At 41.6% G+C, this 14,112-nt stretch overlaps 1 protein-coding gene across 1 annotated transcript in view; it reads left to right on the forward strand.

The window, feature by feature from the left end:
* The window catches only part of LOC311232603 (uncharacterized protein), a gene marked incomplete at its 3' end in the record, with an annotated part of 38,999 nt that overhangs the window by 11,386 nt on the left and 13,501 nt on the right, over window positions 1–14,112 (forward strand). The window contains exons 5-7 of the mRNA XM_084319463.1: window positions 3,140–3,224; window positions 10,915–11,015; window positions 11,216–11,246. Of these exons, the coding sequence (XP_084175589.1) occupies window positions 3,140–3,224; window positions 10,915–11,015; window positions 11,216–11,246 (217 nt within the window). The remainder of the gene's footprint in view (window positions 1–3,139; window positions 3,225–10,914; window positions 11,016–11,215; window positions 11,247–14,112) is intronic.

The following is a 14,112-nucleotide window of genomic DNA, read 5'->3' on the forward strand; positions in this document are numbered from 1 at the left end:
GCAAGGACACATGGCTGTGGATCCTATGGCTTGTTTGCTGGCGAGTTCGAATCCCATCAAAAATATTTTTTAACGTGATTTTTTTTTAACGTGTATTCTTTCGCCGATTAAGGTTAGGCATTGTTTCGGAGTTGGTTAAGGTTAGAACGGTTAAGTTTAGGCGTTGTTAAGGAGCTGGTTAAGGTTAGAGTTTGTCAAAGAGAATGGCAATAGACAGCCTATTTCCGCGAAAATGAAAGGCGCATTACTGCATGCCACTACGGTAAATTTTTGCACTGCTTGCTTGGCATAAAGCTACACGCGTTTAGACGAGCGTTTTGTGAACAGAAACCGCAAAAGTCATCTTGCGGTTTCACTTTTAATTTTACGTTTAGACAAGCGTTTTGGGATGGAATTCTGCGTGCAGACGACGCTGTAACGACTCGAGACGACGGAGCCCCACTGTCACACGATTGGCGCATATGTCACATGACGTGCTGTGAAGACCCGCCCTACTCTGCCTCTGATTCGCAGACTGTGGATGGGGAATGTGATTGCACCAAAGCAGAGTCACTCACAGACAGTGGGTCCACTCACGCCGCGGGACAGATTCTTGTGTATTTAACCCTTTCACTGCCACACGACAGCCGGTTGTGTGATAGTAAAGGGTTAACCTTCTGTCGTGTGACTCGTGTGGCAGTGAAAGGGTTAAAAGTACTGCCAATGTAGCCTTCAGGTGATCTCCGTTGATATAAGTCAGACATACTTGCTTTGTTTACGTCTCGGCTACTGGCGCATACCTGCTACCTGTGACGTAAGCAGTACGCGCGACCACAGCCGTGACAACCCTTTCGTCATCGTTTTAACAGATTTATACGTTTTGATAGTTTAGACGAGATCGCAAAGCTTTTGCGTTTCTAGGAATTCCACCCTGGAAGGTAGTCTCACTTTTTTGCGGTTTCACCCCGTAAAAACGCCGTTTCCGTATAAACGAAAGGCACATCCGCAAAAATATTTTTGCGGATTCACCTGCTAGCTAACCGCCTACCTCCGGTCAATGGTCTCTAACTACACACCCTCAAGACCCCTACGCTCTGCATCTTCTGGCCGCCTCAGATCTACTCCTATCCAAGCTCCCGGAGGGTCATCAAAGAGAAGCCGCCTATTCTCAGTCCTTGCCCCACAATGGTGGAATGAACTACCCATCCCAGTTAGGACAGCCGAATCCCGTCCAATCTTTCGCCGTCGACTAAAGACTCACTTCTTCAACCATTATCTGAAATGAGAAAAAAAAGAAAAAAAAAAAATCTAACCCCGACTAACTTTAATGTCATGCACTTGTCCTAATAAACTAACCTACACTGTAACACGCAACACTTTGATGAACATTGTTACTCAGCTGATAAGAGTTATACCCTTCTTGCTGTCTTGTCGCACAGAACTTGTAAGTCGCTTTGGATAAAAGCGTCAGCTAAATGACTAAAATGTAGCGTTTCCGTCTAAACGGGGCCTAAGTTTCACTGAGTAGATTCAACGGTGCATGAAGGAAAGGGAGAATGCTCTAGAGACGACATGCCGGGTCACACAACGATGGTGGAGGATTTGGCAATATTTTTGCTTTAAGCCCTGCATCGGCTCTACTGAGAGGAGCTCGGAGGACCAGATCAGCGATGCTAGGCTACAGCTACATTGATCCATCAATGAACGGATAGAAAAACGCGGAAGGTATTACTGTCCGTTGCGTTGGTTTATTTTTTAATTGGAACATAACGCCAACTCGGACTGTGCAATAAATGGATACTAGTCATTGATGGGGGTGCCCCCCGTTCTAAACGCGAACCGGTACTAAATTAGAAAAAAACGGGAGTATTGATAAGCTCCGACGTTATCGGTACTGCTATCGATACTCGAGAAATTATTATTATTTTTTTATTTTTTTCGAGGAATTTAAACCTTGCGAACTATCTCTCCTCTCTCCGTCTGCACGAGAAGCGAGCCGCAGCGAGCCATTACACACAGTCGTCGTGAGCCACATACACGGGTACTTAACACTATCGGTGCCTTTGATTAACGTTAATTTACCCTGTAGAATGCCACCATCCACTTCAATGTTAGCGTTAACGCCTAATCTATGTTTAAAAATTATGGCTATATGTCTAATCTGCCCGTCGCTTATCAATGACTCGTTTGCAGTCAACATTGTCGAAGCGGATTGTTTTTTTTTTATCGGTTCATTTTCGTTTTATAGCATTTTGAAAAGCCCTCGTTTTCAAGGAAAATATAAAGATTCCTTGATAAGAGCCATTTACTGGAATATTCTAGAATACACAAACGATTTTTCGCCTATTTATGATTAAACGCTAGATTATCGATAGTATATGTGTACGTATAGACGCGAGCTGATATACCAACGGGAGACTCGGTTGATGAAATATGAATTCAGATCGCTAATAAAACGATATTTGTCGTCGTGGGCACTCAATGGGGGGGGGCTGATGAAACGAAATATGCCGTCCGTGGCACTGAAAGTGTTAAGGGAGGTGCTGTCTGTGGCGCCGTGCTGGAGCTAACGGTGTACCACCCAGCAACACTGGAAACGGAGTGGCATTAAGTCGAGTTCATACCACACTACACGTATGAGCTCGACATAACGTTGGCGTTTCTCCGTTTCTTTCCATGAAGTGTTTAATTAGCAGCAATCTGTTGTTGAAAATGTAATGTTAAGTTGGGTATCAGACGCACTTCCGGCGACGACAGGAAGCCGTCATGAAATCGTTGTAGTCTTTTAGTCTTAACAAAGATTTTAACAAAATACCGATAAAGAGTATCGATAAAGTACCGAACCGTTAAGCAGTATCGATAAGGGTAGTAGTATCGATAAAATCCTAACGATACCCATCCCTAGTCATTGAAAATTATATGATAACAAACGTAGATGGGACGGACACAGCCGATCAATGTAGCCGCATAACATTAAAGATCAAAGTAAGTGCTCTACAGATGTTAGACATAATTTCGTAAAATGACCGGTGTCGCCGTGTCATGAGTATTAGTCATGGGACATTTCACACCCTAATGTCTGAAAGCAGCCTTAATTCTTTGGTCAGTGTCACACTGTGTGTTTGTATTGAATGGTATTTGACTGTGCATTGCCCTGTAGCCAGGGAATCCCCAGCGAGATGGCCAGAAGAGGAAGCAAACGAAGTATTCCAAGATTGATGAGACTAAGACAGAAGCTACCAAAGGTATATATCGCCTTATGTTTCTCTCTTTTTTGTATTTCCATGTGGCATGACATGTAATCTAGAGCAGGGGTTCCCAAACTTTTCAGGCCAGGGCCCAGAAAATAAGGCGTCAGAGAGCCGTGGCCCAATGCACATCGTCGGGCTTATTTTTATTTTTTTTTTTGCCAGGCGACCGATTTTTTAAGCCAAATATCACTTCAATCCTATTAACAGGGTTCCCACGGTACCTGGAAAACATGGAAAACATGGAATTAACTTTTTTATTTTCCAGGTATGGAAAAGTCATGGAAACTGAGCAAAAGTGAACACTTACATGGAAATAGAAACAGTTGTCCTGGACAATTGTATTGGATGATGTGTAAAATAGTAATAAAATGAAACTATTGAGCACAAAATTAAGATTAGTTTATAAAAACCCTCTTGGCATCCTATATGGTATATTGGATGTTGGAATTTGATGCAGGCAACTTGGTGATATGGACTTTAAAAGTATAGTTTCGGATTGGTGGACTTCAGGAATAATAACGTTACTCGCAATCTCAATAGAAGGGTCAAATACATGCATTTCCCAGCCAACACGGGAGCCTTGACATCTACAGTCTGTCTTGTTTTAGAAATGAAAAACGGAAATCTTGTTTTATTAAAGTAGTTTTGACATGTGATATAGATAAAGATATTGTTTCATTGTGTATTGATTAACTTTACATTTGCGCTTCATTACTTTACAAAAGTTATACTGGCACATGGGTCTAATACAGCAATGGATTATGGGTAAATGCAACGTTAAAGCAGTGCCAATGTAAGACTGACTTTACATTAAACAAATGACAATAATATAGCATAAAGTAGGGTATTATTTAGACTAAAGAATGGTGTTGTCTCACCCTACTCGCATGTTGAGGGAGAGCACCATACATTATACACTGAGAAACCACGGCCGAGAGTGAGCTCTCCGGGAACAACCCCACTTTGCCCGACATTTTCTCGGCAACAGTCTTCCCGTCTGACTTCCTGTGCTAATGGTCTAATATACACTGCTGCCACCTGTTGTCACGGAGGGGAATTGCAGCCATTTTGTATAAATAAAAAAAATACTGGAAAAATACGGGAAGATATTTTAACGGGAGCATGGCAGGAGAGAAGGGTGAAATACGGGAGAATCCCGGGAAAACGGGAGGGTTGACGGGTATGACATGGAGTGCAATCTTGCCAACCAACATTCAGTTTGCTAACTAACTAGCTACTAGCTAGTGTTGGCTAGCTTGCATTGCTAGCTAACTACCAATACATTTTCACATTAGGCTGTGACATTACTTCTATACTAGTTGACATGAATAGTCTAGTCTTGATACATTTTGTAACATTCATTCTTATATCTACTTTTAGCTATTTTGTGATTTTTCGTTTTTTTTCTTAACACTTTGACTGCCTAAAAACGCTTTACAGCGTCATTGCTGGCCATGCTAAAGTTGCCGGGGGACGCTGTACAGCGTCCTTATATCAATATTTCAAAAATCTGGAATCGGATTCATATTCCCCCTCCGCTGGCCTGAGATCCATCAGCAGGACCCACTGAGCTCTCTGGCGGTTCAGGAGCGCCATCTGGTGGCCGATCGGCGCAACCGCTTAACAGGAAGCGCAGTAGAGGTTTTGCTGGTCGGCCCTATTACTTCCGGCCACTCGGTATAGGTTCCGGCACTCTAGCTCGTCACTCGACATAGCGATCCATTGCCAATAACTCGATAAACAACATGATTTGGACGTATATACCATTATACAAGCTGGAGATGGACCGGGTAATAATATATCCCATAATGATAAAATTCCTACTCGACGATGATCGCCCAACGGCGCGCGGAGACTGGGGTGAGTTTCAGCGTGTAACGTTACCATCTTCGATACTAACTGCTTTTATCAACATTTGACCCACATTAGATGATTGGTATAACGCTGCCCACGGAATTATAAACGCCCCCTCGCCCATCCGGTCATCATCAGATGACGTGTAGTAACTTCTAGAAGTACGTCTAGTTGGAATTTTTTATATCGCGCTGATTGCCATCAAACTGTATTTCATCATCAATATAATGCATTTGGGGCTATATATCACGTTCTGGAGAAAGTTGCAGAAAGAGATGAAAACATACTTATACATTAGACCATACTTTACTATGAATATGTGAATGAAAAAGTTTAACGTTGCTACACAATGAACAATACATATAGGACTTTGAATGGGCCCTAATAATGGCAATGTAGCAATAGAATTTAAAAAGTTATAGCCCTGCAAAGAAGGGGACTTTCTCCATAGACAAATAGCGCTGGCAATCTATGGTATATCATTAATTTAACCCAAGGCAACCAAAGTGTTAAAAAAGATTATACTACTAAATAAGAACATTTGGCGTGAGACATTTTTGAAAAATCATTGATCATGCCTAGACTGATTCTATACATCTATACTGTTAAGCTAAGCTTACTAGTGGGGTTGCTGTACTGAGGAACCACAGGGGAACCAGCCTTAGGGCTTGGGTCCACCAGGGACGTTTTATGAGTTGTCAGCTCCTTTCTGTCATTCATTTCTATGCTGGAGAAGCGATAGGCACGCTCCTCTTCCCAGCGACGTGCCTCACGTTTTATGAGCTCTGGGCGGCAGCGTTTTTGGGAAAGGAGCGCGCTCATCAATGTAACTCATCGAGGAAGGGGCGGAGCCACGGCTGGCGCAAGCCTCAGAAAAACGCTCTGAGCTTTTTTTTTTTTTTTTTTTTTCAAAGCGGTCCGCCTTGAAAAAAAGGTTTTTAGTGGACACAGCCTTATGTTTTCCCTTTTAGGTTCATTAGTTTGATTTACAAAAGAAGAGTAGGCATACTACCCCTTCTACGTAAGACTCATAATCTAATTAAATAAGACTAATAAATAAAGGAAAGAGGGAGGAGGAAGAGAAGAGGGGCGAAGATGAAAGAGGAGGAGAAGAGGAGGAGAAGAGAGTAGAGGATGACAGAGGAAAAGGGAGAAGAGTGGAGAGGAGTTGAGAAGAGTAGGAAGAGAAGACGGGAGCAGACACAAGAGGCGAGGTGTGGAGAGAAGAGGACAGGATGAGATGGGAGAGGAGTGGAAGAGAGAACATATATCAATCCCAGTGCTCATGTGTTTCAAAGTTCCAGTTCAATAAATAGTTTTTCATCTACAGCTTGTTGCATTATTTCATGCATTGATATTATCAATAAGACATAATCTCTAAGCATTTACAATGTAGACTTGACTGGCACATCTTTTAAATCAAGTGAGTAGTCGGGTGTCCTAGGGGGTTGTGAGGGGAGGGGGGCACGGATCGGGGCGGAAAGCTTCAGGGGCCTATAGATCATCACTTAATATGGTACCTGGAAAATCAGGAGGTAGCATAGAAAAAAAATTCAAGGCAAGCGTGGGAACCCAAGTTAGTTCAAGTTAGTTATTCATTTATATGTGCTATTTATGAGAGGGCTAACTTGTTGCAAAATAATAATGATAATAATAATAGCCTCATTAAAATACTATTGTTGCTTCGGTTGTTTTCAGTGTTTTATGTGCATAATCTGTTATTTAGTTTGAAATGTTCGTTGAAATAAGTAGATTTTTCGTTTTTGTTTATTTATTAAGTTAATATAAAACCATATAGTCACATTTTAGAATACAATAGAATTTTAGAATACAACTAGAAACACTGTCCTGGCCTGCTTCTAAGTTCAGTGGCCTGACAAAAAATAATAATAATAAAAAATAAAAAAGATTTTTTTCCTTTTATATAAATCATCTCGCGGCCCACCTTTGGGTCGCGACCCCGACTTTGGGAACCACTGATCTAGAGAGCTATTTGTCTTCTACGTCAGTCAGTATGGAATCTCTTTCTTTCCCTTTACAAATATCCTGTTGCAAGGAGAATGAGGTAGCTAAGCAGTTTTGAGCATATGGACCTATACATCTCTAGTACCAGTGTTCTGTAACCAGAAAATAATAAAACACTGGTGTAAGTGGGCTGCTACCCTATAAGTGGGAATGGCCATTGAGCCACTAGTCAGATTATTCGTTTAGCCCAAAATCACTTTACATGTCTCAATGGCCATCACAGACTCACAAAGGTAAAACTTGCAGAAAAAAAATTTAATGGGAAAATGGGAAGAAACTTCAGGGAAAATCTATGATGCCCCCCACGTTTGAAAAAATAATAATCATAAAAGGAAAATCATTGAATTCCAGCCATGATTAGCCTATGGTAGGGCTGGGCGATATGGCCAAAAATGTTCGATATTTCATAAATTATTATTATTTAATTTTTCATATGTATTATTTTGCAGCAATTCTTTGTCGTTGCCGCCATGTTTAGTGTTACAGCCCCTCACACTCCAGTTCTCAGGCTGCAGCTGGTTTGAAAGCGAAAGTAAACCGGCTTCTCTGCTGGCTGTGGCTCCAGGGGAGTTGAACAGTTCTGGCTCTGCTAGTTTATTTTCTTATCTTTTGGCGCTTTTTTGGTGGAGTCTAGCTCTGCTAGCACACATAGCCTACTGTGTACAGACTGTTTCAAACTGTATTTTAAATTAGAAGGCAAACAAAATAAATGGACAAGAGAGAAATAAATCTCAATTTGGGTCAGTATTGTCATTTGGACAAGCAAAGCTGTAACTGAGGGGTACAATTATTACATTATTTCATGCATTGATATTATCAATAAGACATAATCTCTAAGCATTTACAATGTAGACTTGACTGGCACATCTTTTAAATCAAGTGAGTAGTCGGGTGTCCTAGGGGGTTGTGAGGGGAGGGGGGCACGGATCGGGGCGGAAAGCTTCAGGGGCCTATAGATCATCACTTAATATGGTACCTGGAAAATCAGGAGGTAGCATAGAAAAAAAATTCAAGGCAAGCGTGGGAACCCAAGTTAGTTCAAGTTAGTTATTCATTTATATGTGCTATTTATGAGAGGGCTAACTTGTTGCAAAATAATAATGATAATAATAATAGCCTCATTAAAATACTATTGTTGCTTCGGTTGTTTTCAGTGTTTTATGTGCATAATCTGTTATTTAGTTTGAAATGTTCGTTGAAATAAGTAGATTTTTCGTTTTTGTTTATTTATTAAGTTAATATAAAACCATATAGTCACATTTTAGAATACAATAGAATTTTAGAATACAACTAGAAACACTGTCCTGGCCTGCTTCTAAGTTCAGTGGCCTGACAAAAAATAATAATAATAAAAAATAAAAAAGATTTTTTTCCTTTTATATAAATCATCTCGCGGCCCACCTTTGGGTCGCGACCCCGACTTTGGGAACCACTGATCTAGAGAGCTATTTGTCTTCTACGTCAGTCAGTATGGAATCTCTTTCTTTCCCTTTACAAATATCCTGTTGCAAGGAGAATGAGGTAGCTAAGCAGTTTTGAGCATATGGACCTATACATCTCTAGTACCAGTGTTCTGTAACCAGAAAATAATAAAACACTGGTGTAAGTGGGCTGCTACCCTATAAGTGGGAATGGCCATTGAGCCACTAGTCAGATTATTCGTTTAGCCCAAAATCACTTTACATGTCTCAATGGCCATCACAGACTCACAAAGGTAAAACTTGCAGAAAAAAAATTTAATGGGAAAATGGGAAGAAACTTCAGGGAAAATCTATGATGCCCCCCACGTTTGAAAAAATAATAATCATAAAAGGAAAATCATTGAATTCCAGCCATGATTAGCCTATGGTAGGGCTGGGCGATATGGCCAAAAATGTTCGATATTTCATAAATTATTATTATTTAATTTTTCATATGTATTATTTTGCAGCAATTCTTTGTCGTTGCCGCCATGTTTAGTGTTACAGCCCCTCACACTCCAGTTCTCAGGCTGCAGCTGGTTTGAAAGCGAAAGTAAACCGGCTTCTCTGCTGGCTGTGGCTCCAGGGGAGTTGAACAGTTCTGGCTCTGCTAGTTTATTTTCTTATCTTTTGGCGCTTTTTTGGTGGAGTCTAGCTCTGCTAGCACACATAGCCTACTGTGTACAGACTGTTTCAAACTGTATTTTAAATTAGAAGGCAAACAAAATAAATGGACAAGAGAGAAATAAATCTCAATTTGGGTCAGTATTGTCATTTGGACAAGCAAAGCTGTAACTGAGGGGTACAATTCCCTGACTGTATTGATAAGTATGGTATCATTAAACCACTACCGCTTGATGTACTTTAACTTCTGGCCATCCAGTACACGATATCTAAGTATGATGAACACTTTCCCACATATGAAACCAGGTCCACACAAATATAACAGTCGAAGGTTTAATATAGCAAAAGGTATATACAACATTCACTTAATTACATTTATGATTTGAATGCACTTGTAAGGCAAATGAGTATTCGTAGGCAAATCAACACTGAATGTCCAATCTCTGGTTACGCAGGAAGCAAGTATACAACCTGGTTCTTTAGGGAAACTATAGCGATGGTACTTAAGGATTATAGCGGGATACTAAAGGGGTCCTGCTGGTTGTAAGTCAGTAAGGGGGGGGGGGGGTTTGGAGAGCCGTCAGCTGCATCCCATCTGGCCAACGATTCCTGGGGAGAATTCAGGTACAGAAAACAGTGCCCGCAGGATCTTGATCCACAGATGAATACACTTGGGCCCTCTTGTAGACGGTAGCTGTAGGTCCACAACGAAGGAGAAGCGAGGCGGCCTCGGTCTGGGTTGAGCGCCGTCTCACCTGGGCTCCTCTCGGGGGTAATTCCAACACTCACTGGCGTTGGCTGTTATCCGCTCCACAAATCAAAGCACCCAAAGCAAATAGATATTCCATGCCGTATAGGCTCAGCAGTCGTCCGGGTAGGTAATCCAATGTGCAGGTCCACTCGTTCTCGCCCAGAACTCCTCGGATGAAAGCACCACGCGTGGTCTGCCCAGCCTGGTTAAGACTCTAGATAACGCGAGGAAACGATGGGGGTGCTGCTCACTTTAGAACTCTAACCGAACGATGCACCATACATAATAGACTATTATTACTTAATAGAAATACGTCCCACTCGACGGTACAGTGCCAAACTATGACAATTCAGCTATGAATTTACACGAGGTCTCAATGCCTATTCTGGGGCCAAAATAGGCCATACTGCACCACACGTGGGTCGTGGGTGAGGCTTCACGTCTGTTACTAGGTTGGAGGGTAAAGGACTAATGGACTAAAAAGAAAGTTCTACTTTACTTGCGCCCTATTTATATGCACGGTGAACAAATGGTACCATTCGTATTTCGGTAGCCATATTCCTACACGGAACCGGGGCTAGTTGGGACATGTTCGTCGGCACTATTGAACTTGACTCAAGGGGCCTGTCTGCTGGCGCCAGGTTCTTGTCCAATGAGAGAATGAACTATTATGGGCTGTAGTAGACTAAAGGGATATTCAGTGTATATGTACAAAGAATATACAAGGGATATCAAACGATATACAAATACTATTAAATATATATCCATAAATAAATATATATATTCGGTTTAATCTGATCCTTCACAACAAAAGCCATTACTTTAAGTTTCAAGAAATCTGTCCACGCTCTCTGGTTTTAAAACTGCCCTCTTGCAGGTCACAAAAAAAATATTGATATTTTCTTTCTGATATCCCCCCCCCCCCACTTGATACACCATTGTAGCATGTGAACCTGTTCTCTCTCAACAGAGCCAGCAGAGGAGACTGGAGAAGCCAAGAATGGAAAGACTCCTGCCAAGAATGTAAAGACTCCTGCTAAGACTCCTGCTAAGACTCCTGCTAAGACTACTGTGAGTGTTGGTTTGTTTCTGGTAAACCCACTGCATGTTTTACCCTTAAATTCAACATTTCTGAATATAGCAAGACACTGAAATACTGAACCAGAATGTATTTAAATGTTTACGACTGTACAGTTTATTTAGCAGACCCATCTTTCTGATAGCCTCTGTCAACAAAATGATATATTTTTTTTATTCTTTTTTTTTTATAGCCAACTAAACCTGCAGCAGAGGAAGATGAAGGTATGCTTCCCTGCTATTGATCCTTATTATGTTTGACTTTCTTACATGTGATTGCAAAATGTAAACTCTGATTTTGAGGTATGTATATATATCCAATGGTTTATAAATATTTTCCAGTTAAAAAAAATATATATATAAAACACAATGGATAAAAAAAGAAAGCATGTTTTATAAAACATTTGTTTTTCCAAAAGAGTTTTGAAAAAGAGTGCTTGTCTTCTATTCGGACCAATACTGACATTGGGGCTGTCGCGGTAACCGCAATCCTGCGGTGTGTTAAGGCGGATGCAGAACAGACAACCACGTCAACCGTGGTAAAAAAATCATTTTTAACTCTGTTCATTTAATAACTAGATTGCCTCGTGCATCCGTTTTCCAGTAGCATGAGCTAACTTCACGTTTCCACACGTTTCCGAACCGTCTATTTTGTGAACCGTCCCACCCCTAGTGGTGACAGTAGACCAGACAACCGTTCCCTCAAGGACTGGGCATTTATTTCCGTTTGCAGCTCTCTATTTTTTATTTTTTATTTTTTTTTATTTATTGATCTTTTTCCCCCTCCATTTTCCTCCGATTTTCTCCCATCCCAATGTTAGTCGTTATGCCAATTCCCAATCCCTTCCTGGTCGCTGCACACTTACCCCCCACAGTCGGATCATCTGGGAGAGTGGAGGCTACCACGTGCTTCCTCCGACACACGTCCAGCCAATCACCGCTTCTTTTCACCTGGCAGCGCGGATTCTCATTGAGATGGCGTAGCGTGTGGGAGGATCACACTATCCCCCTCAGGTCCTATCCGCGCTTAGCAGGCACCCCGGCCGAACTGTAGGAGTCGCTGTTTACAACGACCCGGACCCACCCCGCCAGCTTCTCCCACCCTCTAATACAGACAATTGTATTAGTGTGAACGGCCAGCCAAGCTGGTGACAACCCCGGAGCTGTGAGCTGGATTCGAACGCATTCTCCGCTACGCCACCTAACCGCCTCAGCTCTCTATTCTTAATGTTATTGACTAACGTTACACGCAGATTGGGTGCTGCCTCTCTGCCATCCCCGCTGCACTCGGGACTACATTAACGCTTAGTCCCGTTTTTTTTAATTTTTTCACTACTCACTTCGTTAATGTAATTATAGCTATTATGATCTGTAATGTCAACTGGATAACGTTGGCTTTGTTTACAAACGCAAGTTAACGTTCGCTATCTATGACGTTAGCTATAGGCTAGCTATCTATGAAGTTGGTGTGGTCCTGAGTGCATCTTCTGGCCGCCTCAGACCTACTCCTATCCAAGCTCCGGGAGGGTCATCAAAGAGAAGTCGCCTATTCTCAGTCCTTGCCCCACAATGGTGGAATGAACTACCCACCCCAGTTAGGACAGCCGAATCACGTCCAATCTTTCGCCGTCGACTAAAGACGCACTTCTTCAACCATTATCTGAAAAAAAAAAAAAAAAAAAAAAACAATAAAAAAAATCTAACCCTAACTAACCGTACTGTCATGCACTTGTCCTAATAAACTAACCTACACTGTAGCGCTCGACACTTTGATGAACATTGTTGCTCAGCTGATAGAGTTGTGCCCTTCCTGATGGCTTGTCGTACAGAACTTGTAAGTCGCTTTGGATAAAAGCGTCAGCTAAATGACTAAATGTAAATGTAAATGTAAATGAGTGTAGCGGAGAGAGGCAGCACTTAGTTTCCCACAATGATGACAAGTTGTGATATTTAACTAGCTATGTATGTGCACAAATTCACTAACGTTAAAATAGTGTTATAATAATGTTAAATGTTCGCTCAAATAATGTTAGTTTTGAGTTTGAGAAGGGCATATATCCCACAACGCATCACTCTTAACTCATTCAGCGCTGGAGCTATATGCCTGATATAGGTCTAGATGGCCACCGCTTTAATCAATGGGAGGAGTGAGATTTGCGAGTGCTTAAAATATATCTTAAATTATGGCTATCTTAAATTATGGCTATCGGTCTAATACATGTTGATTATCAGTGAGTTGCTTGGAGTCAACATGTACAAAACGGATTGTTTTTTCATCGGTACATTCCCGTTTTATACCTTTTTGAATAAGAGTATAGTTTTGGTGATTTCTAGTAATTCCAGAGAAAGACGCCATAATAGCCATTTAGTGGAATACACAAAACACGTTGACATTTTTCGGCTGATTATCGAATCTTCCTGAAATCAACGCTAGATCATCATTATTGTCCTTCCTTGTTCATACATGAAATGGCCCTCGTAGCGCGGCGCCCCCCTCCCCCACCTCCTGCACCCAACGGAAAACAGCCACACATACAGCCACACAGCCTTGCAGATCTATTGTTGAAATCGGGATACCTCGCCTGATTATTTAAACCACGCCTGCACGGCTTGGATCGTCCCAGAAAAAATAACTACCATTCCCAGTCGAGTGCAATACCAGGCGTAGGGGGCGGTATTTGCCCTTTTTTTGCGAGCTCAGACCCATTCCCAACGATGGCATCAGGCTGGATGGATGACAATGAATGTGTTGTGAAGGGCCAGATTAAACCGAATATATATATTTATTTATATATATATATTTAATTGTATTTGTATATTCTCTAATATTCCTTGATATCCCTTGTATATTCCTTGTACAATATGCATTGAATATCCATTCTAGCCTACTGAACATCCCATAATAGTCTCCATTCTACTATTGGTCGAGACCTTGGTGCCAGGCTGCCATACCCCTCAGACCCAGTTCAAACGTACCGCTCAACATGTACGAACAAGTCCTAGTTCCGCGTAGGAATCTGGCTACTGCACCACTAATGGGACTATTTGTTCATAGTGCGTATATATACTGCGCTACTAAAGTAGGACTTCC

Source organism: Notolepis coatsorum, assembly GCF_963971535.1.
Source record: "Notolepis coatsorum genome assembly, chromosome: 7".
In the NCBI taxonomy this organism is placed as follows: domain Eukaryota; kingdom Metazoa; phylum Chordata; class Actinopteri; order Aulopiformes; family Paralepididae; genus Notolepis; species Notolepis coatsorum.